At 50.6% G+C, this 24,313-nt stretch overlaps 1 protein-coding gene across 1 annotated transcript; it reads right to left on the reverse strand.

The window, feature by feature from the left end:
• Positions 1-9,141: 9,141 nt before the first annotated feature.
• L1CAM (L1 cell adhesion molecule) lies at positions 9,142-23,980 on the reverse strand. Its single transcript, XM_090263940.1, has 26 exons — positions 23,801-23,980; positions 20,177-20,282; positions 19,730-19,932; positions 18,768-18,890; positions 18,492-18,662; positions 18,141-18,252; positions 17,836-18,020; positions 17,523-17,654; positions 17,245-17,388; positions 16,599-16,710; positions 16,317-16,483; positions 16,061-16,217; positions 15,730-15,854; positions 15,460-15,570; positions 15,031-15,228; positions 14,717-14,787; positions 14,309-14,531; positions 13,663-13,778; positions 13,239-13,440; positions 13,024-13,146; positions 12,733-12,906; positions 12,514-12,633; positions 12,236-12,391; positions 11,654-11,788; positions 11,272-11,344; positions 9,142-10,605 (listed from the first exon to the last, which is right to left on the reverse strand). The coding sequence occupies exons 1-26, from the start codon at positions 23,874-23,876 to the stop codon at positions 10,374-10,376; spliced, it is 3,747 nt and encodes a 1,248-aa protein (XP_090120066.1). The 5' UTR covers positions 23,877-23,980; the 3' UTR covers positions 9,142-10,373.
• Between the last annotated feature and the right edge of the window lie 333 nt (positions 23,981-24,313).

Genomic DNA, 24,313 nt, shown 5'->3' on the forward strand with positions numbered 1-24,313 from the left:
ACTGAAAGGTCACCAGTTCAATTCCCAGTCAGGGCACATGCCTGGGATGCAGGCCAGTTCTCCACTTGGAGGTGTGTGAGAGGCAGCCAACTGATGTTTCTCTCACACATTGATGTTTCTCTTTCTTCTTCCTTCAGGCATGAAAAAGGTAATAAGGAATTCTACCAATAACTTAAATATAGATTTGACAACTTCAATAGAAGTGGGCTGATTCCTTAAAAACACAAACTACTACAATTCACCTAATATAAAATAAATATTTTGAATAACCTTATAAATATTAAGGAAATTGATTATTTAAAATCCCTCATTCAGGAAAGAAAAAATAAATAAAAACACTTCTGGTCCCAGATGGTTTCACTGGATAATTCTGTCAAACATTTAAAGAAGAATTAATATCCATTCTACACAATCTTTTCCAGAAAATAGAAGAGGAGGAAACAGTTCTCAATTCATTTTATGAAGCTAGTATTGACCTGATACCAAAACCAGACAAAGACAGTTAAAAAAGAGAAACCTATCCCTGGCTGGTGTGGTTCACTGGATTGAGCGCAGGTCTGTGAGCTGAAGGGCTGCCAGTTCGATTCCCAGTCAGGGCACATGCCTGGGTGGCGGGCCAGGTCCCTGGCTAGGGGAATGCGAGAAGCATTCCATGTATCTCTTGCACGTTGCTGTTTCTCTCCCTTTCTTTCTCCCTCCCTGCAGAGCTGGAAATCAGACTCTGAGGAGAGGGTGCTGAATGGCTATCACTGATACTGTTAAGGCTTAGAGAGCAGCCACATAAATCCGGAGACTGACTTTTTTTCTGAGCTGGAGATGGAAATCAGCTGATGTTGGCAAGCTGGGGACCAAGGCTGGGTGAGAGCAAGAGGAGCAGAAAGCAAACAGGAAAGAGCAAGATCCCTGTTCCCTTCTCCAGCCTCACAGTCATTCTCTAGTGTCACTCCTGGGGGAACCTAATAGAGCCAGAAGACAAGGAAGAAATGTGGTTGCAAAGTCCCCATGCTAGTATCACAAAGCCAGATGTGGCATATTCCCCACTCCCACCTTTTTGGCTTCTCAGCATCAATACAAACTCTTCTATATGTATTTGAACTTCCATCAGCAATGCTGACAACTTTACGTTCCTGTCTGACAAAATGCCAGCATTCTTCAAAAAACATATGCTCCCACCCTCTCCCCAAAGGGGAAAGACACAAAGTCCCAACAGCCTTTATAATCTTCTCCAAATGACAGCCACAGTATTAATGATGTTAGTTTCTTCTCTAAATAAGTCATAATCCCACTTGAATATTCTGTGACCCAGAGACTAAACTGTAAAGTCACACATTAAAATAATAGCTATATAAACTAATAAGGGTATAGGAGAAGAAGCAGGAAATAATATATTTTAATATATAATAAAATAATATAATTAAGGAAGAAATTATACATGGCTGTAACGCTTATTTCTATAACTGATCAGGAGTTCAAAATTTATTTTTATAATTTCCTTCTACTATCTTTTCCCTATTTCTCTTGCTCTCAGCTTACATCCTGGCTAATTGGGGTTCTATATCTGGTGCAGTTTCTCAAACTTTCGTTCCTGATGGGCTGAATCCTCAGTGGCACACCTTCTTTTTTAAAACTATAATTAATTTTTATTAAAATATTTTTTATAAAAAATATTTTATTTATTTTCAGAGAGAGGGGAAGAGAGGGAGAAAAATATCGATGTGTGTGAGAAACATTAATTGGTTGCCTCTTGCACCTCTTTTGGGGAACCAGGGACCTAGCCCACAACCCAGGCATGTCTCCTAGCCAGCAATTGAAACAGCGAACTTTTGGTTCACAGGCTGGATCTCAATCCACTGAGCCACACCATCTAGGGCATAATTAATTAATTTTTAGAGAGAAGGTAAGAGAGGGAGAAAGAGAGGGAGAGAAACATCAATGTGAGAGAAATACCAGTCGGTTGCCTCTTACATGGCCCCAACCGGGAACCGAACCCACAACACTTCGCCCTTCAGGATATTGCCAAACTAACTGAGCCAGACAGTTCAGGGTGGCACACCTTTCAAGGTTCCATGTCTGCGGCAGTATGATTCTCTGTTGTTGCGGATTCAGCCCTTGGAAGCAGCCAGGGCCAGGCTGCTGAGCCCATGCATAACGCACTGTTGCCACGATGGCCACTTTGTTCATGGGCCCATTGAGCGAGCACTGGGGTGACCTGGAAAGAGGCTGGCTGGCATTCACAGATCACACAATTTTGTCCACTTGGATACTGAGAGTCTCCTCTGCAGTGGACACCTTGCTGAGAAGTTCATCCACTTTCCTCTTCTCCAAACCTCTGTAAACAAACTTCCAACCCTGTTCTTTTCAAATCATGACTATTGAGCCAGATCATTAGCAGTTTCCTATGAATCAGTGTAGATCCATACTTCTGGCCATCTCTCAGGTCTATCAGAATGAACAATGAACCACACCACTATATTTATTTGTTTGTTTGTTTATTTATTGTATTTTTCCACTACCATTTATCCCTCTTATACTACCATGTCCCACACAGTCACCACACTGCTGTCTGTTTCCATTAGTTCTTTTTCTTTTTTTCTTGACCTCTCCACCCCTCCTCTCTTTCTAAAACCAATAAGTAAAAAAATAAGTAAAATAAATAAAAGAGAATAGACAATCAGTTGTACTGCTCAAGGTTCTACCCACTTGGAAAGTTTTCCCTTGCCACTGTCCTAGGGGTCACCTGTCAGTGGTGCTGTAATGCTGCAGCCATCTACTGGCAGATTGTGTAGAACCATCCATAAACCAGGCTTGAGTTATTTTCTCCTCAGTCAACTGGTCATACAAACATTCCAGGAAGCATAAGAACAGTTGAAAGAGAAAAGGCCAGGCTACAGGACTTGATGTCAAAGGAATTGGAAGCACTTGTTCATGCAACTTTTTTGTGCTTTCTGAAACCACCTGAGCTTCAATCTCTAAAATGCCATTTCTGACTTCTGGCCAAGACAGAGGTGTAGGTAAGCATGGTTTCCCTCCTTCCACAACCATAAGAAGGATTACACCTACCTCAAAACAAAAAGCAAGCAGAACTACCAGAAAGTTGAACTTCATGAAAGTCCAACAAGCAAAGATATAAAGAAGCAATACTTATCTGGACAAGTACAACAGCTCTATCTAAGACACAGAGACAAACACAGGAGCCTGTCAAATTGAGGAGATGGAAAAGTATGGCCCAAAAGAGGGAGCAGATCAAGGTTCCAGTGGGAGAACTAAGTGACATGGAGATAGCCAACCTAACGGATGCAGAGTTCAAAACACTGGTGAAACAATGCTCACAGACTTGACAGACATGCTTGAGTACAGCAAATGCATAAGGAAGGAAGTGAAGGCTATACTAAGTGAAATGAAGGAAAATCCACAAGAAACCAACGGTGAAGGGAAGAAAGCCCAGGTTCAAATCAACGATTTGGGACATAACAAAAAAATAAACAGTCAACCACTACACAATGAAGAAACAAGAATTGAAAAAAATGAGGAGAAGCTTAGGAACCTCTGGGACAGCTTTAAACCTACCAACATCAGAATCATAGGGGTGCCAAGAGAAGATGAAGAGCAAGAAATTGAAAACTTGTGTAAAAAAAAAAAAAAATGAAGGAAAACTTCCTTAATTTAGCAAAGGAAGTAGACATACAAGTCCAGGAAGCAGAGAGAGTCCCAAACAAGCTAAACCCAAAGAGGACCACACCAAGACATATCATCATTAAAATGCTGAAGGTTAAAGATAAAGAGATAGTCTTTTTTTTTTTTTAATCTTTAGGGGAAAGAGATAGTCTTAAAGCAGCAAAAGCAGAGTTACCTAAAAGGAGTTCCCATAAGACTGTCAGCTGTTTTCTCAAAAGAAACTTTGTAGGCAAAAAGTATTCAAAGTGATGAAAAGCAGGGACCTACAACCAAGACTACTCTATCCAGCAAAGTTATCATTTAAAATGGAAGGGCAGATAAAGTACTTCCCAAGCAAGGTAAAGCTAAAGGAATTCATCATGACCAAGCCCTTATTGCATGAAATGTTAAAGGGACACATTTAAGAAAAAGAAGATCAAAACTATGAATGGTAAAATGACAGCAAACTCACAACTATCAAGAAATGAATCTAAAAAAAACAAAAACAAATTAAGCAAATAATTAGAACAGGAACAAAACCATACATATGGAGATCACATCGAAGGTCATCACTGGGGAGGCAGAAGGGGGAGAATAGAGGAAAAGGTGCAGGGATCAAAAAGCATAACTGGTAGGTACAAAATAAACAGGGGGGCGTTAAGAATAGTATAGGAAATGGAGATGCTAAAGAACTTATGTGCATGACTCATGGACATGAACTAAAGGAGGGGGAATTGCTCGAGGGAAGGGAGGTACCAGGCAGAGGTGAGCGAAGGGGAAAAAACAGGACAGCCATAATAGCAAAATCAATAAAATATACTAAAAAATTAAATAATAAAATGCCATTTCCACTCATTGCAATGCACTGAAGCACAGGCCCTCTATCTATAGCTTGATGAGTGAGACTAACACCCAGTTCCTGATAGAAAGTTGAGGTCACATGATGACCAATAGTCCCAAGAATTCAATCTCTATGCAGGCCTGATAGTAAGTCAAAGGAGAATGGTTATTGGAAGAAGGAGGCATGGATTTTCTACAAAACCCTAGAGGTCTGTACAGTGACTTTTCTGTTGATGTTTGCCAGAGACTCCACACGAAATCACTACTTTCCATAGACACAAATACATATTATTGGATCTGATGGGTCAAAAGGTTCCATTGGAAGAGTAGGTTGCGCTGCAGCCTGGACTCACTACACAGATATCACTTGCTCTGATCCTCACACAAAATTGGCAGCCTTATGAGTTACACAGTAAATAAGTCAATGTAGCACACTCACATGTGATATAAATTTCACAATCCTGAAGAGTCCACCAAACATTAGTTTTGGAGGTAGTCTGTGCAAGGTGTAGTAGCAGCATGTTTTTTACCTTGAAGAAGATATCTTTCCATGCTTTAGAGCACTGAATTTCTAGAAACTTCACTGAGGTTTTACTTTCCTAAATTTTCATGGGGGTATATCTCATACCTTCTGGTTTGCATATGTCTTACTAAGGTATTTATAGTATTTTCTGCTCTGTGCTCACTAGATTCAATCAGGATAATATCATCAGTGTAGTGGACCATGGATGCTGTAGGGAATGGTAAGACTGTCAAAGTTTCTAGGTACTATATTACGTCAAAGAGAAGAAGAGATGACATGGACTTTGGGCAAGACCGTGAAGGTGTACTGTTGGCTCAGGTAAAAACAAAGTGCTTCTGGTGAACTTTGCAACGTGCTTTGGGGTAAAACCCTTGATAGGGCAATAGCTGAATACCAGAGGCCAGGGGTTATGATGCTCTGCTTCAGTAAATAAACTACATCTGGAACACCAGCTACAGTTGGAGTCACTGCCTGATTAAGCTTATATAATCTACAGTCACTCTCCAAGATTGCTCCATCTTCTGAACACAGGCAAATAAACAAACTGGGATTTGAGAGCTATCACCATAACTGCAATTTTCAAGTTCAAGACACTGACTGCTGCAGTTCCCCGTAGGAAGTACACCTTTGGGTTCTTTCCCAAAGCCAGGGTTGTTCTGGCATCCTGTTATCACTGAATTTAGGCCACAGGTAAGTTTAAATTTAAGTTAACCAACCAAGTGGGTTGTTAAAGTCCCTTGCAGCTGCATGGGCTAACTAAATGTACAATTTTTGGTAAACGGACCCAACTTAATAAACTGTGCCCAACCCAATGTTACATTCTATCCTCCTTGGTATAACATCCTTAGAATCCATTCTTACACATATTTTCCCAAGTTTCTGTCAGTATTTACTAGCAAAAAATCTTGCTCTTCTTTCCATGTATAAGCTACTTCTTCCTGGTTCTTAGCATGTACTGTACCCTAGACCCTTCTGAGATTGGACACTCATATAGATCTAATGGTAACAGGGGTGGTTGTGGTGGGTCTTGAGGAGAATGGGTGTTCCCTTGCAAGGCAGCAGAAAACTTCCATGACAGCCCTAAAAATTCTCTTACATTTTGTAGCCATCAGGCTGACAGTGCTGAAAATCAAGCACAATGTTTAATTGTGTGGGTTACAGAAGCCCATGTTAGTTGAATTCCCAGTCTCTTCACATTTCTCATGTGAAAGGCAGGGCAGTGGATGGGGAGGAGTGGGACCCTGAAACTAATAGTGCTTTCAGTCCAGAAGATGCAAGTGAACAAACCAATCCCCAAAGGCTCTCTTTCAGAATATGATTCCTGACACCACTCCTATTTTCAGTTTCTCAATCAGTCTGGAATGAATCCTATCAGGAAGCAGAAATGATGACAGATCCTATCCTTTCCTAGCACCTTCAGAGAGATCACAACCCTGTTGATAACCTGATCCTAGACATCTGGCCTCCAGAATTGGGAGACAATACATTTCTGTTGTGTAAGACGCTTGGATTGTGATCCTTTGTTACATCAGCCCCCCACCTAAGGCTGCAACAAAGGGAAGAGGCTGCAACTCCTCAAACTCAGCAACTTCCCAGGAGAAACTCAGTCTGAGGTGGGCAGAGCCTAGCTAGTGCTGGGGGTCTCTGAGCCCAGAAGTGGGTCCTGTGGGGCTGGGACCCAGACCTGTGAGAAGGAAGAAGGGCACTAATTGTCTGGTGTTGTCTTCTCAGAGATGGGATGCAACAAACCTGCTTTTGTAAGTGTTGGGAAATCTGAAAATTGGATTCAACTAGTGCCATGGAAATGAGATGCTTGCTGCCAGTGTAGAAGCCTTGTTATGGTGATGCTGACAGGAAGGAGTATTTCCCTCCTTCCTCCTTCTGCCTTGCAGTCTCCCTCTAACACTCTGTTAGCGGAACCTAACTTGGAGCCAGCTAGCATGGCACAAATGTGTTTTTGCAGAGTCCCCATGCTGGTATCATAAAGCAGAGGACAGCAAAGTGAGCTGAGACCCAAGAGACAGTATAATAACTTAATAACTGCCACACTCATTCTCTGGCCCAACAACTCTCCTCCTAGGGTATGTACCCTCTCCCCGATCCCTGAGAAAGGACTGCATATATCCACTTACTCCATAATAGCCAGAACTGGAAATGAACCAAATGTCCACCAATGGAAAAATGGATAAGTGAGTCATGGTGTGCCATACAATGAATACTTAGCAATGAACAGGAGAGAAGAATTGACAGACAGCCACGTGGGTGACGTCACAATACTAGTATTGGTTGGGTGGAGACATGAAAGGGTTTTCTGCAGTGATGCAAATGTTCTACAGCTTTGATCTGAGTGATGGATTCACAGGCAAAAAGGTCAGGTGTGCACTTTATTTCATTTATGCTTTCCCTCAATAGAGACATTTTAGGGGACTTTTAGGGCAGTGAAATTACTCTGCACGATGTTATAAAGGTGGATCCATGTCATTATACATTTGTCCAAATCCATAGAACATACAACCCTAAGAATGAACCCTAATGTAAGCTATAGTTAATGATAACATATCACTATTGACTCATTAGTTGTAACAAATGTCCCACACCAATGCAAGATGTTAATAACAGCGGAAACTGTTAAGGGCAGGGAATGGGGGATTCTATATGGGAACTCTCTCCCCTCTGGCCAATTTTTCTGTAAACCTGAAATTTCTCTAAAAAAAAACAAAGTCTATTAGGTTTTTTAGCATCCAGGGGGGCACTCCAGGGCAGATGTGGCAGTGTCACATCATCAGGATCCCAGGCTCCTTTGATGTTGCTGCTCCACCATCCTCAATAGCCAACCTCCATTCAGTGATCCATGATGACTCCTCCTAGCCTTCCATTGAATTTGTGTTCCTGCTGGTGAAAAGATTGAGCAGGACAAGGAAAAGCATTTTCTGCTTCTTTAAGGGCACAGCCCAGAGGTTGCCCCTCCATTCACATTCCACTGGCCCCACCTAGGTGCAAAGGAGGATGGGAAATATATCTTCAGCTATTATGTAACAACAAGAAGATTTATATGGGGATAAGTAGACACTGCTACATGTGGAGGGTAAGCATGGATAATGAATGCGGACAAGTGTGGAAGGGGTTCCCTGTAAGCAGGAGCAGAGAAATGGGGCAAGATCTGGACCAGAATGCAGTTAATAGTGTTTTTAGTGATGGAAGCTATTATAGCACATTTGTCTGCCCATGGGATTGACCAAAAGGGACAGAATGAAGGTGCAGAAAATAAAGTCACAGCAGAACAATCCTTGAGTGGTTCATGGTGGTGGGACTTGCTGCCCTGGTAGAGGGGATGACCTCAATGGACTGGGGCTCACCCAAGGGGGCCAGGGCAGGGCAGGGCAGAGGGTTTGGGGCAGAGTTTCAGGGACAGATTTGACAGTAGGGAAATAAATTCTCTTCTGATGCTTTCTACTAATTCAGTTAATGAAACAAAAGGCCTGCAGAGGCCAGGGGTAGAGAAAAGGTGTGGCCCTCACCTGGGAGAGTCAAGGAACATACTGACTCAGGAGTTCCCAAGGCAGGCTGGCTATTCCCAAGGGTCCATTTGAGGTTCGTGTGGTCATTTATTTAAAGTGCATACTGGGCCCTGGCTGGTGTGGCTCAGTGGATTGAGAACCCACCTGTGAACCAAGAGGTCTTTGGTTTGATTCCTGATCAGGGCGTATGCCTGGGTTGCGGGCCAGGTCCCCTGTTGATGTTTCTCTCCCTCTATCTCTCCCTCCCTTCCCCTCTCTCAGAAATAAGATCATTAAAAATAAATAAAGTGCATACTGGTTTCAAGGGGTGGGCACCGAATGAGGTCTACTCCATCCGGACACTGAAGCCAGGAGCCAGATGGGCACTCACAGGTTGGTTGCGTCACATTAGACAAGGAAGATGCTCCTGGGCCCAGGGCACACTTTGCTGCAGCACCTGCCCCACTGCAGGAATGAGTCTAATGGTGAGGATAGCCCAGAGCTGCCTTGGAGACCAGCAGGGGCAGGGGAGACAGCAAGGCCAGGAAAGGGAAGTGGAGGGTCGTTGGCCTCTCTCAGGCTATGAGGGAGATGGCAAGGAAGTCATGCTTAGTAAAATGACAGCAGTTCCTCGTTTCCAGGTTTTTATTTGCCTGTTATAATTCTGATATTTATGTACATATATATATATATACTTTTGTTTTCTGTAAAGGGTTCATCAACAGACCAAGCAAAGGCAGACAAGGAGATGGGGGTTGCTGGCAGGAGCACAGCAGAGCTGGGAGAACCCATCTTTGCTTTTTTTTTTTTTTTTTTTTTGTCTGTTTTTATTTTTCCTGGGATGGGATCATCAAAGCTAGTTGCTATAAAACCTAGAAACCACCTAGAGACTCAGACATCTGCCTACACACTAGTGGCATATGGGGAAAGGGCAAGGATAGAAACTTTCAAAGTCATGGTGTGTATTTACATTCCCAAGGTGGGCAGAAGGGAAGGCTGAGGAAGGAAACTGTTCAGATGGGGAGTGGCAAGGATGCTAAGGTGTCCTAGAGTGTGGTAGCAGCTGGGAGAGGGAGTGGCCAGGGGCAGTGGGAAGGAGGTGTGCCTGCCCCACACCCTGGCAGTGATGGAGGCCACTTGGATGTTGTCTGATGGGCACTGAAGGCAGCGTGTGTATGGAGCTCCTGAAAGCCAGCCACGGGGTGGGGTGGGCAGCAGGAGGAGGCTGATATTGGCAATTGGGGACTCTGGGCTCTTCACATGGCCTCCTCTGCACCCGTGGTCAGCTTACCCAGCACACATCCTGGTTGGAGCAGAGATGGCAAAGAAAAGAGAGCAGATGGTGGGGACCCAAATTCTATCCTCAGTCCCAGCCAGGCTGGCCAAGGAGTGGCAGGGGAAGAAGGTGCCAATCCTGGCCCTGAGGAGATCCCACCAGGCAGAATCTGGGAGACCCCTCTGGGGCCGTCTCCTCTTCTCCTCCATGACCACCATAGCCTCTGTCTGCCCAAAGGCTGGCAAGGCAGCACCTGAAGGCTCCTGATGTGTGAGTGATCAGCCAGCCCCCGAGCTGGAGCAAAGCAGTGTGTGCCCAACAAGGGGTGCAGCTGCGTTTTGGCAATAAAGTGGGGTGTGGGTAGTCATAAGGGGATTAGGCAGTGAGCTCCTCTCTTCTGCTCTCAACTCAAGCATCCCACTAGCTCACGGCCAGAGGGTGGGGTGAGGCCTGATGGAGACAGGGAGGGGCCTCAGTCCCAAGATCAGGGACCCAGAACAGGCATTGGGCTGAGGGGTGTTGGCCTCTGACTCCACTGTGGCTCACCTGGCCCTGGGCTGCATCTTGCCTGACCTGGACCCCACTACTCCAAAGTCCCTGCAGGGTTGATAGGGGAGGCAGCCCCTGAGCTGTCGTTGCCTCCTGTCGCCTCCTTCTCCTTCTTGCCGCTGTACTGGCCAATGAAAGAGCCGTCCTCATTGAACTGGACATCCACGCTGCCCCCATAGTCAGCCAGGCTGTCATCACTGCCCAGGGGCTTGATGTCTCCATTGAGGGATGGTTGGCTGCTGCCAAAGGCCTTCTCCTCATTGTCGCTGCAGGGGGAGAGGGTGGGAGGGAGTGGGAGGCTGCCCAGTGGGGCCCAACGAGAGCCAACAGGTGCCGGCCTCATGGAAGAAGCCTGGCTGGGAGGCATGGTGGGGCCCCAGTGGCCCAGATTCTGTCTGCTTTCCATTTGCTCTGATTGTAATGAGGAAGAGGTTCTCATCCTTGACACACATCTCGGAGGACAAGTGGCATGGCAGATGAGGGGAGCAAGTGGGCACTCAGCCTGGGGGTGTCATGGGCCCTGGCTCCCTGCCTGTAAGTGAGCCAGACAAGAGCACCTATCCAGCTGTTAGCCTTACAGACCTCAGAGGAGGGTATTTGGGAAGGTGACAGGCAGGCCTAGAACTGGGTGTCAGTGTGCAGAGAAGGGGTTGGAGGTGTTGGTGTGTCCCTGAAACAGGGAGCTGCTAGGTCAGAAGGCTGGGGGAGTGCCGAGTCTGGCAAGCGAGGGCCAGTGGCACTCCCAAGCATACACTGTCCACAGGAGGGTCCCCGCCATAGGGATCAGACAATATCTTCCCGCCACCCCTGCCTTACCTCTCCAGGGACCTGATGTCACCCAGCAGCACAAGGAAGAGAGAGAGACAGGGTCAGATATGAAAGCGAGGGTGGTGCTGGGCAGTCGGCTGGCAATGCTTCCACTCCCAGCTCACCTGTACTCGCCGAAGGTCTCATCCTTCATTGGCCGGGCCTCGGAGTCCACCTGGGTGTCTTCCTTGTCCTTTACTGAAGACACAGAGGGAGGAGCTGGCTTCTTCTCTTTCCCCAGCCTGTCCCTAGACACTGGGCCTCATCCCCCAGCAGGGGACATAGGTGAGGCTCTCCCTCTGTACTCTGAGCACCCCCCAGCACTGCCTTGGCAGCTCTCAGAAGTCAGGAAACTTTCAAGGGGGTATCACTCACCCCACACAGGCCTTGCTGCCTTTTTCTTTGGGACTCTGACTGCCCCCAACATGCTCATGCCATCCTGCTTGGGGCCCAGGAACTAAGGAGGACTTGTGCAAGGGATATAGGGTGGCCCAGGGTCAGGGTTACCTGAGTACTTGCCACCTTTGCTGCGCTTGATGAAGCAGAGAATGAGCAAGATGAGGAGCAATAGAATGATGGCACTGACGAAGCCAATGAACCAGCCCTCGCTGGCAAAGCCAGGGGGAGGGAGTTTTACTCGGCCTGATGGGGAGAGCCCAGTCCTGGGTGAGACAGTGCCCGTGGGCGCTGCAGACCCTCAGCCCAAGCCCATGCCCCTAGGTTCATGGTCTTGTGGGCAGGCCTCAATTTTGCCACAGCCCTTCTGCCCTCAAGAAATGGGCAATGGCAGGGGCAAGCCTGGCCCACAGACACCAGAGGGCCCGGTGGAAGGTGATGTATGTGTGTAATTGATGCTTGAGGGGGACTCTCTAGACAGCAGGGGGCAGGGAGGAAGAGCTTCTGACAAAATGATTGCCTCAGAAACAGTTAAAATAGGAGGATACTGAAATGGGCCATTTCAGGGGCCTGGACTTCTCTTGTCATGGGCCGAGGGGCACCCAGATCCTGGGAGGAGAGAGGAACTGTGGCATGGGGCATGGGGTAGTTGTGGCTGAGCCGGGGACACAGGGAAGCTCCCTGGGGTCTCACCAGTGCCCTTGGTCTTCACAGCCATTTGGTGCAGGAGCATCGCCTCCTTGACCAGGCGGATATCATAGTCCGTATCAGGCTGCAAGTTCCACTGTGTGTAAGACCTCTGGTTGTAGCTGACATACTGTGGTGAGAGATAAGTGGCCATCTTCTCATCTGCAGGGGCGAGAGGGCAGCAAGGATGAATAGGAGACCTAGGCAGCAGCCTGGCTCAACACCACCCCAAGCTGCTCTGGGCCCAGAGCACCTTCCCCCATAGAGGCCCCATTGGTGCTGACCACCTTGGGCTTCGAACAAGATCTGGAACCTGAAGTTGCACTGGCCCTCTTTGGGAATCCAGGAGACCACACTGTAATTCTCGCCAGCCATGGCTGAGATGTTGCCAAAATCCAGGGTCCCTAGGGAGCGAGAGGAGGGTGTGGGATCTCGAAGTAATTCAAGGTTCACTCTCCTGGGCCTGGCTGCCTGGTGGGGTCTCCTCAGCCCTTCCACTTTACCAGATAAGGCCATGGTGCCTCCTTCCTGCACGACGGCCTCACCAGGGCCCACCTTTGTGGTGGCCTGCAGCTGGAAGCGGTATCGTAGGTGGGGGCTAAGGTTGGTCAGGTTGTGTGCCTGTAGCTCAGGGTCCGAAAGGTTGAAGGACAACTGCTCCTTACCCCCATCATCCACTGCAAGGACAGGCAAGAAGGAGTCAGTTTTGGCAGACAGTTCTACTACCCACACCCTTGCTCCCCTCCATCTCCTGGTTAGGCTGAGCTGAGCCCCTGGGTCCATCACATACGTACATGGGTGGTAGGAGAGCATGTAGCCAGTGAGTACACCATTGTGGTTGGTCGGAGGCTTCCAGTGCAGCAGCAGGCTGGTGTTGGACTGGCACTCTAGGTGCAATGCCACAGGCTGACTAGGCACTGCAGGGCAGAGACGAGCAGCAGGTCCTCACTCGGGCTAACCAAGGGACAGGGAGGAGGGCTGGGACAGGAATGCAGAGTGCAAAGCTCACCTCCCTCTGGGGTACTGAAAGTCATTTGGCCGGCAGGCCCCAGTCCCCGGCTGTTAAAAGCCTGCACATCCAGACCATAGGAGCTATAGGGCTGTAGGTCTCCCAGGATGGTGCTGGTGGTGTTGGCAGGCACCACCACGTGGTCTTTGTGGACATCACTCCTGCTGTGTTTCCTCTGATTGTCGTCTAACCAGTATGTCACCTGCAGGTGGACAGGAGACACCGTACGGGCAGAAGGTATCCAGCAGTGATCCCCGGTACATGCTATCCACTGCTCTCAACGGGGACCCTTTCCTCACAACCCAAGGACCTCCAGAAGAGCGGCTGGCAGGTGGCAGAGGCCCACCTCCAATTTTCTCTCACTCTTGGTGGCCTAATGCCTCACCCTGGGGATCACCCCTGCTCCGACATGATGGACCCTTACATTGTATCCTCGGAGGTGGCCCTTGACCTGGGCTGGATCCACAGGCCACCACTTGACCAGCACGGTGCTTGAGTTGAGAATTTTGATGTCTTCAAGCTTAGGTCTTGCCTGGGGACCTGGAAACAGCCAGTAACATGAATGAGGGCCTGTGGCATCCTGAGGCCAGCCCAGAGCCTTCCCTCAGGGATTTGGATGCTCTACGGGGACAGGCAGTTTGAGGGGCAGGACATTTGCATGGCCTTAGGGTCTCTCCCTGCAGACTGTTTATTAGTTGCAAAGGGAGAAAACAGTAACTACAGGGAGGAGTAACCAGAGAACATCTTGACCGGATGATTAAAACAAACATCTGATAATGTTCCAGATTCAAGGGGAGGAAAGCAGCGGAACAGCTAGACCTGATGTGGGATCCTGGACTGGACCCTGGACTGATACACCGGATAGCACTGACTGATACAATTGGAATATCGGCTGCCAACTAGAGAAATGTATTGATGGTAACTTTCTGGACTTTCACAATGGCACTTTGGTGATGTAAGACAACATTGTTACACCTAAGAAATGCACTGTTGAGAGGTAGGAGCTGGGTGCACAGTGCAAGGGGAGAGGATTGTGAATGCACACACAGGTTCCCACATTCACTACTCACAGTCTTCTCCAGAGTAGCCAATGGTGACCTGGGGCTCGGGGCCTTTGCCCTGGCTGTTGATGGCCTGGACCTTGATCTCATAGGGCACAAAGGTGGAGGTGTTGGACACCACCAAGAAGGGATCGCTCACGATCTGTTCCTGCCAGGCCCCTTGTACCTTCTGAGGGCGCCATTGGACACGGTACTGAACCTGGGGGGCATTCCAGTCCATCCACCTGAGAGGCTACAGGGGGCAAGCAGAAGAGGAGGTAGTCAGCCAAGAGCAGCCCCATTCTGTGACCTGCCCCCTCCCCTGTGATCCAGCCTCACATCCCATTATCCTCTGGTCCTTAGCATAGCCAGGGGAAGCAGCAAACATGCGAGTCCTGGCCTGATGTCCAGAGGCAAGCTCAGCCCAGGCTCCCTCACCTTCCATGTGATGACCATATTGTTGGTCTCGTTCCCTTCCCCCTTCACATCCACAGGGTTCTTCTCTGGGGCTGGAAAGTAATATGTTGTTAACACATCAATGCTGTGGGCTCCTGCCAAGGCAGTGAAAGTCTAAGCATCAAGGAAGGAATGGCCCATTCTGGCCCTGAAAAGCCAATAGCCCCAAGGGAACCCTGCCCCTTGGCTCCCTCTGGAAACCTGAAAGCAGAGGAGCTTGGGCACAGTCACCTCTGCAAGCCCTCCTTATAGAGCCTGGGGACTCTGGCATTTGAGGCCCCCTCCAGGTAGCTCACCTGCCTCAGGTGTGACCACAGTCTCAGAGGCCTGGCTGGGTTCCCCAGGGCCATATTTGTTGATGGCAGTAACTCTAAAGGTGTAGTGGACATAGGGTGACAACTTGAGGATGGTGGAGGTCAGGTTTCCAGGCACCTTGCCTAGACTGTACCATTTCTCAGGAGCCATCTCCTTGTCTTCAAATTCAATGTCGTACTCTGTCAAAAGAAGTGAATCGGCAATAGTTACCAGCGTGTAGCATTGAAGGAATAATGGGCATAACAAGGCTGGCTGTCCTTGAGGGAGTGCCCAAGGCAACTGATATTCTCAGACTTGCGTGAAGAACCATGAGCCCCAGTGAGGTGGCAGTCATGGAGTCAGGGCTCCAAGGGGGGGCTAGCTAGGGGTGGCAATGGGGGAGGTAGTGGCATCATGCTCAGGCCTCTTACTCTCAATGGGAGCGTTGTGGTCATCAGCGGGTCTCCAAGACAGGCGAACCTGGCTGTGCTTCAGCAGGTGATGATCGGACAATTCCAGCTGAGTCACGGGCCCAGGGCTTCCTGAGGGCCATGGAGGGTGGGTTCTCTGGCCCATGCTTGTGCCAGAAGACCCGACCCCCAGCTCAAAAGGGCCCTGGAATGTGTATCTAGGTCCCTGTGCTCTAATGCCTGTGCCCCCATGCCTCCAGGCCACGAGCCTGCTGCCACCGTAGGACTCACCCACCACCAGGAGTTCTGCCCTGTTTTCCACCACATCCAGCTTTGTGCTGGCCACACAGCTGTAGTTGCCCTGGTCACTATAGTCCAAGCTGTAGATTTCCAGGTGTCCGTCCTTTATGAAGTACCTGATGGGAAGGGGAGGGATGGATGCTTATAGTGGACCCACCACTTTCTACCATCTGTGCTCTGCTCCTTCCCTTTCTTCTCCTGCCAGAACCTCCTCCCTCAAAGCAGGGGCACTCCCCCCATAGATGAAGCCAAGAAGTCTGGACATTATGCTTTTCCCACACTACTGCCTTCCACTGAGCCCTGTTTGGGGCTGGGCCCACACCTGTCACTGTTCCCGAGCTCCTGGAAGCTGTGACCATCTCTGTGCCAGGTGATGTTGTGCTGCAAGGAGGGATCAAAGGAGGCCTGGCAGGTGAATATCACTTTTGCGCCTTTCTTCTTGGTTGCGTTCTGGGGTCCCTGTGTGATCTGAGTGGCATCTGAGGGCAATGATGGGAAAGGAGGGTCATTCTGGTGTCCTCCAGAGGCCCTGACTACTCCTCCTGGAGGAGCTAATCACATGGGGGTGGTCACCTAACCTTTAACCTGCAGGTTTGCCACAATGGTTACATTGTTTTGGTCATTAGCAGCCTGACAGAAGTAGTGTCCTGTGTCATTGGCCTGGAGGTCTCGAATGCCCAGGGTCCCGTTGGTGTAAGGGAAGAAGCGTTCATCCTGTAGCACGGTCTTTCCTTCATTGTCCAGCCTAGCACAAGCATGGTAGGTCTGACACAGACCGCACCGATGTATTCCCCTGCTGTCCCTGGTTTCCTAAGCCAGAAGATGGGTTAGCCCACCCCTGCTGGGGTAGGGGCACTTACCACTGGACGCTGGGCACAGGGGCTCCAAAGGCCTTGCAAAGAAGGTAGGCAGTGCTGCCCTCAACTGCCAAATAGGTCTCATTGTCTGGGGTCAGGATCTTGGCTGGCAGCTCTGGAGGAGGAGGAGTCCCAGGAGACAGTGAAGGGGGCTGATTAAGGGCTCAGCAGGGGAGCCCTGCCCATCTTGCTTCCTTGTGCCCAGATTAGGCCCCCACCAGGCTGAGCCTCTCTCTGCTTCGGAGGTGTCTCCCTATCTCAGCCACCTAAGTTTTACCAATTATTTGACCCACTGACAGTCTATCCCTTCCTGAAAGACTTCCTAGCCCAGCCACCTTCCCCGAGGCTCCAGGAGAGAAGCCATCATGCTGGCCTTGGGCACATCCTAGTCAGGGTGACATGGAGTGGGCCAGACTTCTTTCTGAGGCTGCTTCTTCATCTGCCCATCCTCCACACCCCCTGCCCTGCTATTGTGAGGATAAGCAAGAGATGGGGTGAAGGACCCTGGAGAGAAGAAAGGCAGCCATGGTAGACAAACCAGTTGCTGGCTGAGTTGGCTTGGTGGCCTTGCCTGGTGAGCTGTAGGGACAGACTGGGAGTTATGAGGTACAGAAGGGAAGGCAGGCAGGACCAGCTTGCTGGCACTCACGGACAACATAGATGTAGGCATTGGCCAACAGGACCCCGTGCTGGTTTCGGGCCTCACACTGGGTCACCATTGTGTCGCTGGGCTGCACGTTGCTCAGGATCAGGGTTCCATGCTGGATCCGGTACTTCTGGTCCTTGGCCAGCTCTGTGCATGCAGCAGGTGGGCCCAAGGGCCAGGGCAGAGCAGTAAGCCACACTGACGCCCCTCCTCACCCTCCCCTTCCTCCCTCATTTCCCAGGGCTCGCCACATTCCCTGCCCCTGCCCAAGGTCCTCTCACCCTCCACAGGGATCCCATTGATTCTCCAGGTGACCTCTGGTTGGGGCCTGCCCTGCACTTGGCAGTCCAAGCGGGCAGTCTCCCCTGGTCCGTATAAATGGCTCTGGGGCTTGTGCAGCCAGTACGGAGCAGCTGCGAGGAAGGGGAGAGCTGCCCTGAGCCCATAGTCTGCAGCCAGCTCTTGCCATGGCCCACACCCTCTTGCCTCCCCATTCCTCCATGTGAGGATGGGCATCGAAGCCTGTGGTCCCCAGAGGTAATTTTTGGGACCCTTGCAATGAGGCAGGGGTCAAGCCCAGCATAGGCAACATACCCTCCACAGTAATGTGGTAGGAATGTCGGTCGCTGCCCAGTGAGTTCTCAGCCAGGCAGCGGTACTCGCCGTCGTCCTCCTCACCCACATCCAGCAGGTGCAGAGTCTTGTTGTGGTTCTGATAGGTGACTCGGTCAGCTGGCAAGGGGCTGCTTGGGCGCAACCACTTGATGGTGGGTGTGGGGCTGCCGGGGGCCACAGTGCATGGAGGCCACGGAGGAGAGTGGAAAAGACAGAACAGGGCTGCTGAGCCCCGCCCCTTGGCAGAGACCCTGCCCAACCCCTCCCAGGGCTCCTAGACTTACAAGCCCTCAGCAATGCACTCCAGAACCAATGGCTGTCCCTGCAAGGCTACCAGGTGGCTGCTGACATTGGTGGGGAAGAGCAGGCGCGGCTTCCTGTCGATCATGCTGTTGGCTGTGAGGAGCAAGGGAGTGGGTGACTTTGGACACTTCAACAAGCCCCTGGGGTCTCAGTTTTCTCCTCCAGTAAAGGAAAGGCCCCATCTCTGCTCTTGCCACTTAGGAAAGGGTCTGGGCAGGGTTGAGGTGGGAGCCAAGCTGTCCTCGAGGAAGACCGAGGTCCTCTAACTAGGGAACAGGCCAGTCGTGAGGGTGAAAGAGGAGTGGGGGTGTTTCAGAGCCTTTGGGACTCACTGGCTTTGACACGAAGGTCAATAGGTTCTTTTTGAATGATTGTCCGAGTGCCAGGGAAGTGGGCATGGCAGATGTAGTCTGAGTGGTTGTCCGAGGTGAGCACATTGGCAAAGTAGAGGTTGCCATTTTGGCCCATTGTCACCCGCTCATCCTGTTTGATGTGCAAGATTTCTGTGAGGGGAGGGGGAAAAAGAGGCAGAGGTTAGGACCTCCCTGTCCAGGAATACATGCCCACTGGCACCCCACTCCAGGCAGCAGCCCCTCGTGGGCACCCACTGCTGTTCATCCAATAGATCCGGAGCGGCTCTGCACTGGGTGGAGGGTGGCAAGGCAGAATCACTGACTCCCCTTCCTCTACCTCGACAGGTTTTACTGTCTCCTTTGGCCACTTGGGAGCACCTAGAAGGGACAAAGAGGTCGGCAGGATGGGTCCCAACTCTCCTCCTGGTCAAGGCAGGTCAAGGCAGGAGAAAGGTGGAGGGATAACTGAGAGTGTGAGAGGGCCAGCCATGGGGAGGTCACATAAAAGGAGGCAGAGACTTTGGATCCTTTCTGAGCTCAGGGTTGAGACTTGCACTTCATGCATGAGAGGATGGACAGGCCAGATGGCTGTAAAGGGTTAACCTCCCACAATTCTAAGCTCCCACCCCCAGGACAAGACAAGGATGGGTAGGGGGAGGCTGAGGTGCAGCAGTGGGGGAGGGGAGCTGCAGAGGGATGCAGGAATCACAGACCCTTCCATCATCCTGACATAGAAACCATGGCAACGGTTCCCAAGGTAACCAGAGGGGCAGAGAGAGGAGAGGAGTGAACTTGGGAGGCAGAAAGCTCAGGGAGGACGTAAAGCAGAGGGAAACCCCCAAGGGAAGGGTGACACAGATAAAAGCAGAGCCAAGGAGGCTACCTTGGAGGTGGGGAGAAGGAGCAGAAGGAAGGAAAGAGGGAAAGCAGAGGGAAGGAGAGAGTGTTGGCGGAAGTAGAGAAAGGTGACCCAGGGTGGTGGAGAAGGTAGTGGGACTGCAGAGGTGGAAAAGGGACAGAGCCCAAGCCCAGGCAATGACTCAGACAGAGACAGGGCAGGCAAGAGGGAGGGACAATGCAGGCAAGGAATCAACCCTCCATCCACTCTGTCAGCCAACAAATCTGAGCCCACAACTCCCACACAAGGTCCCCGAGACCTTGTCAGGGACCCTCTCATGTGCCCCAGGCCTTTCTCCCATCCCTGTAATGCCTCGCACCCTCAGCCATGAGCTGAATCTCATGGGACATGGCAGTGCCCAGCTTATTGCTGGCAAAGCAGCGATAGATGCCCTGGAACCTCTGGGCAAAGTTGCTATTGTTGCCGGTGACGATGAAGGAGCCAGAGTGGGGTGCCTGGTGCACAGTCACACCTAGTTCCTCCTTGGGTTTGAAGTGGATGCCATCCCGAGTCCAGCGGAACCTGTGGGCAGAAAAGGACTCAAAGGACTGAGGCCTTGTAACCTGGGTCAGGAACTAGAATAGGCCAAAGGCAAGGGCAGTAGCAGCCAGGGGCCCCTGGGATAGGCTGGGACAGGGCAAGGACTAAGGGTAATGAAGGAGATATGGGACTTCTGGGCTCAGAAGTTGGGAGGCCTGGGAGGCCTGAGGACTAGAGGTTGAGGTCAATGGTCAACAGTAGGGCTTAGAGGGTGAAGGTCACTCACTGAACTTCGGGTTTGCCACTGGCCTCACACTTCAGGCTGATGTCATCTGTGGGGAAGACAACCAGGCGCCGTGGAGACTGGTCCGTGATGACAGGTGGCTCCATCACTGGGGACAGGATGGGGAGAGTGGTGGTGAAGATGACACCAGGGCCTCAACCCCCATCATGAGAGAAGCAGGGTCTGGAAGAACCCCTAGAGGCCCCAGGGCCACGGGGATAGAAGAGATTGAACAAGCTAGAGAAACCAACAAGCTTGACCATAGGCATGTGGGACATGGAAAGAGAGAAAGGAACACAGAACAAATGCACAAAGAGACAGAACAGAGAAAACAGCAACAAAAGTTACAAAGAAAGATGCCTAAGAAAGAGAGATGAAGCCAAACAGAGAGGCAACGAGTGTGGAAGAAAAAAACAAAAGATAACAAAAAACCAAAAACATACAAACCAAGGACAAACCCCTCACAGGGAGAGGAGACCAGAGAGAATAGAGCACCAAAAAGAAATGTCTAGAATGAGTGAGAAAAGTCAGGCCCAGTCAGTGAGAGAACAAAGCCCACACAGGTGAGAGAGAGGGAGAGGGGGAGGCTGAGGTGGGCCTTCAGCCTGAGACAGTAGGACAAGGACCCAAGAACCAGAAAAGACAGCAACCAGCACAAGACACATGACACACAGGGGGAGGGGGACAGAGAGGGGGACTTGCTGGCACCTCCTCTTTCCCTCCCTCCCTGACCTTCCGGAAAACACTTCTACTCTCCCCCAACTTACTGTGGTATTCTTCATCTGGGAAATCCAGGCAGCAAGGGAGAAAGTGGAGAGAAATGCTGACACATAGCCCCAGCAGAGAGTCCGAGGGCAGGGGAAGAAGTAGCGTGTGCGGATCCCCTGGGGAAGGGGAGCTTGGGAGTGGAGGCTATGGCAGTGTAACATGGTGGGGGACGCGCATGCCAGGTTGGAGCTATGGCAGGTCAAGACTCAGGACAGGAAAGAGCCCAGATCACCGGTTCAGGGGTGGGGCCATGCCCAAGAGGAGCCAGGCCTCAGTGCTAGAGGGCAGGGGGAGAGAAATTCATGCCTTAACAAGAAGTGCCCTTTGGATAGACATTTGCATGTCCCTGGCAGGGCCTGCAGAACTGACCCCCACCTCACCTAGGATGCCTTGGAAGTCTGGGAGGCAGACAGCCCACAGCCAATGCATCTTCCCCTGCTCCAGCCTACTTCCCTCCTAATCTAATTAGCACAGCTCAGTGTTTTCAATTACCCAGGCCCAGCCTTCCGAGCCCAGCTGCCCCCTCACTGTGAAACCCTCCCAAAGGCCCTGTCATATCTGAGCTTCCATTGCCCGCAGGGCTGACACAGCCTTCGTTTTCTCCCTTTCCTTCCTCCCAGTCTGCCACCAAGCTCCCTGGGGCTGAGGCCAGAGCCACTACCCAGCTACAGGACTCAGCCCGGAACTGGCCAGGGTGGCTGTGAGGAGTGGGGAGAGGAATGGGAGTCAGGGCAGAGCAGGGAGCAGTTGGCTGCTTCTGAAAGCTTTGTGTCTGCAGAAGACCTCAGTGTAAGGGTCCCTAGGAGAGAGGAGCGGGCTCCCTGGGGACACTGCAGAGAGCCCTAAGCTGGGGAGGGGTCAGTGCTGGCAGTCCAAGAGCAAGAGACAATGACAGGGATGACAGGATAGGGAAAAACTGACTGGGTGGAGAAAGCAGGAAGAGACAAAGGGGCCTGGAATGGCTGGAGAGCGAGCTTGAGCTGGAGGCCGTATTGTATCAGGGTTAATACCAAATGCCGGCCAGTGGCCAGGGCAGCCTTGGAACTGCTGTGGTCTTTGGCCTACTTCTCTTTCCTCACTCCTGCTTTTCTTCAAATTCTCTCTGCCTCTCCCTACAAGACATACCCGCCAGATGGCCCAGCCTGTGTGGTAGCAGAGTAGGCTGATGTCCAGGGTAAGACCTGAAAAGCAACTAAGAGATGAAGAGGGAAGGAGAATATAAGTACATGTGTGTAAATGTGCAAAAGTGTGAGACTGGGCACAGGGTGTACTGCAGTATGTTTGTGAGTGTCCACCAGTATATGTGTACAGGGGTGTGTCTTGCCAGAGTACATCTAAAGGCAGTGTATGTGCATGCTTGCATTCAGTTTACAATTTTGTACTATATAACTTGCCTCTGTGTCTGTGTGGATGACTGTTCCTTTGTGTCTAAACCTCTCACTTTTGTGTGTGTATGCATGTCTGTGTGCCTCCTATAGGTCCTCTCAGGGTTTCTGCCCCTTCTGTATATCTGTGCCTGGCTGGACACAGGTGGCTTGTCTGTATCTAACCACGCATGTGTTCATGTGCATCTATCACTGGGGAATCTACACAGGCATGACTGCATGGACCTCCATGCATCTATCAATGTGGGCATCCCCAACCTTTGTTTTGTCAGCCTCTCTCCACCTCCTCTAAACCCTTGCTGTCCCCCAATGCCAGGTGCCTTCTAAGCCCACCTCCTTCGGGCCCTATTCCATTCCTCACTCCTAGCTCCCAGATCATTTCTCAGGGACACTGACCTCCTCCAGGTCCAAGCTCAAAGACAAAGGTGACAAGGTGAGAGGGGAAGGGATTAGAGCTATGGAAGGAGCAGGCTCAAGATACACAAATGCTATCCTGTGAAATGCCTCTCACTGAAGCCCAGCAGCCACTTACAGCAGTGTTTACATCTCCTATTCACACTCAGGAGAAAAGACCATCTCAGTAACATACCCCACACACACAAACAGGTACTCATATGTGGCCCCACTCACATGCACACACGACCCACAACAATCAAAAGTTAACAGTCAAATACCTATAGATCTTCACAAATCTGACCAATAAGTAACAGTTCTAGTGATTCACAAACTTAAAATATAGGAAATCAAATTACATTTAGGGCCCACACTTAGTCAAAGCCACACACCCATCCACACATACAGATATACAGTCTATTTAATTTATAAGCATACACAAATACTCATGGTCGGTCACAACACTCTAGCTATACTCCCAAACACCCCCACACCTACCTGTGATCCCCCACAAATGTAATGCTTCAGAACCTCCACCCCCAGACCCACCAAATTACTACACATCAAATCGTTAGGATCCAGAAGCTTGCTGGGCCTTTGCAAGGTGTTTTTTTCTGTCTCAGTTCACAGGGCTACACGGACTCAAGATGAGATTACCTGTCAAATGCTATCAAGAATTGAATCCAGGCCTTTGCACAAGCTAGTTGAGCACTGGGGACAGCCCCCATTCTCTTGTCCGCCACACCCCTAGGAGAAGGGGTGTATGGAGGGGTGGGATAGACTAAGGGAGAGCAGAGAGGTGGCCCAAGGAGGTGGGTCCAGTGCCAAGCCTGCTATCCGCGGTGCTGAAAAAGCTTCTGCCTGCTTGCGGCTCTGTTCCCTGTCCATGGTGCTGACACACCCTGTGCCTTCCATCCTGTTCTCTCCAGAGGTACACAACGTTTGGGTACCTCCTGCCCACTCCGTACCCACGAAAGGAGGGGTGATGGTCCAGAAGTGGGAGAAGGTGAGGAGTTAGAAGATAAAGAGGAGCCAAGCGCGGCAGTGAAAGGAGGTGCCAAGTCTCCCTCCAGCTACTCACATTCCGTGGGGATCTGGATGAGCAGGCAGGGGCTGCAGAGGAGGAGAGGCCACAAGTACCGCAGCGCCTTGGCCATCTTCCCCGCGGCGGCGCGGGCGCGGCACAACCTGCGCAACTCAGCTTAGGCTCCGGCCCAGAGGGAAGGGGGCTGGTGGGTGGCTTGGGGTGGGAACTGGGGGTGGAGACACTGGGAGAGGGGAGAAAGAAAGGGAAAGGTGAGGGATAAGAAAGAACAGATGGTCGTTAGTGAATAACATCTGGGTGAGCTCGGGCTCCTAGCCCCGCCCCAGCCCCACCTGCTGCTGGACCACTCTCCCATCCTTCCCTCTCTCCCAACTTCTAAAAGACTAAGCACTGGCTGGGCCTCCAAGTTGTTTTTCATTCCCTTTCTACTCCATCTTTGCCTTCCTCATCAACTGCCTCTCCAGCACCAACTTGTTGCCCCAATCAGCTCCCCTGGGCACGCCACAGGTCACTCTGTGCATGTTATTCCCATGTGTAACTTGATGCGCC

The sequence above is a fragment of the Furipterus horrens genome, unplaced genomic scaffold (assembly GCF_987537825.1).
Source record: "Furipterus horrens unplaced genomic scaffold, mFurHor1.1.pri manual_scaffold_17, whole genome shotgun sequence".
Taxonomy (NCBI): domain Eukaryota; kingdom Metazoa; phylum Chordata; class Mammalia; order Chiroptera; family Furipteridae; genus Furipterus; species Furipterus horrens.

Bases quoted from the DNA above. Each gene is read 5' to 3' on its own strand.
- L1CAM (XM_090263940.1), bottom strand. From the start codon at position 23,876: ATGGCCAAGGCGCTGCGGTACTTGTGGCCTCTCCTCCTCTGCAGCCCC. The intron at 16,484-16,598 runs GTAAGTGCCCCT...TGCTTGTGCTAG, and splicing joins CCTGTGCCCAGCGTCCAGTG to GCTGGACAATGAAGGAAAGA. The intron at 12,634-12,732 runs GTAAAGTGGAAG...CTCGCTCCCTAG, and splicing joins AGGCACCATGGCCTTATCTG to GGACCCTGGATTTTGGCAAC.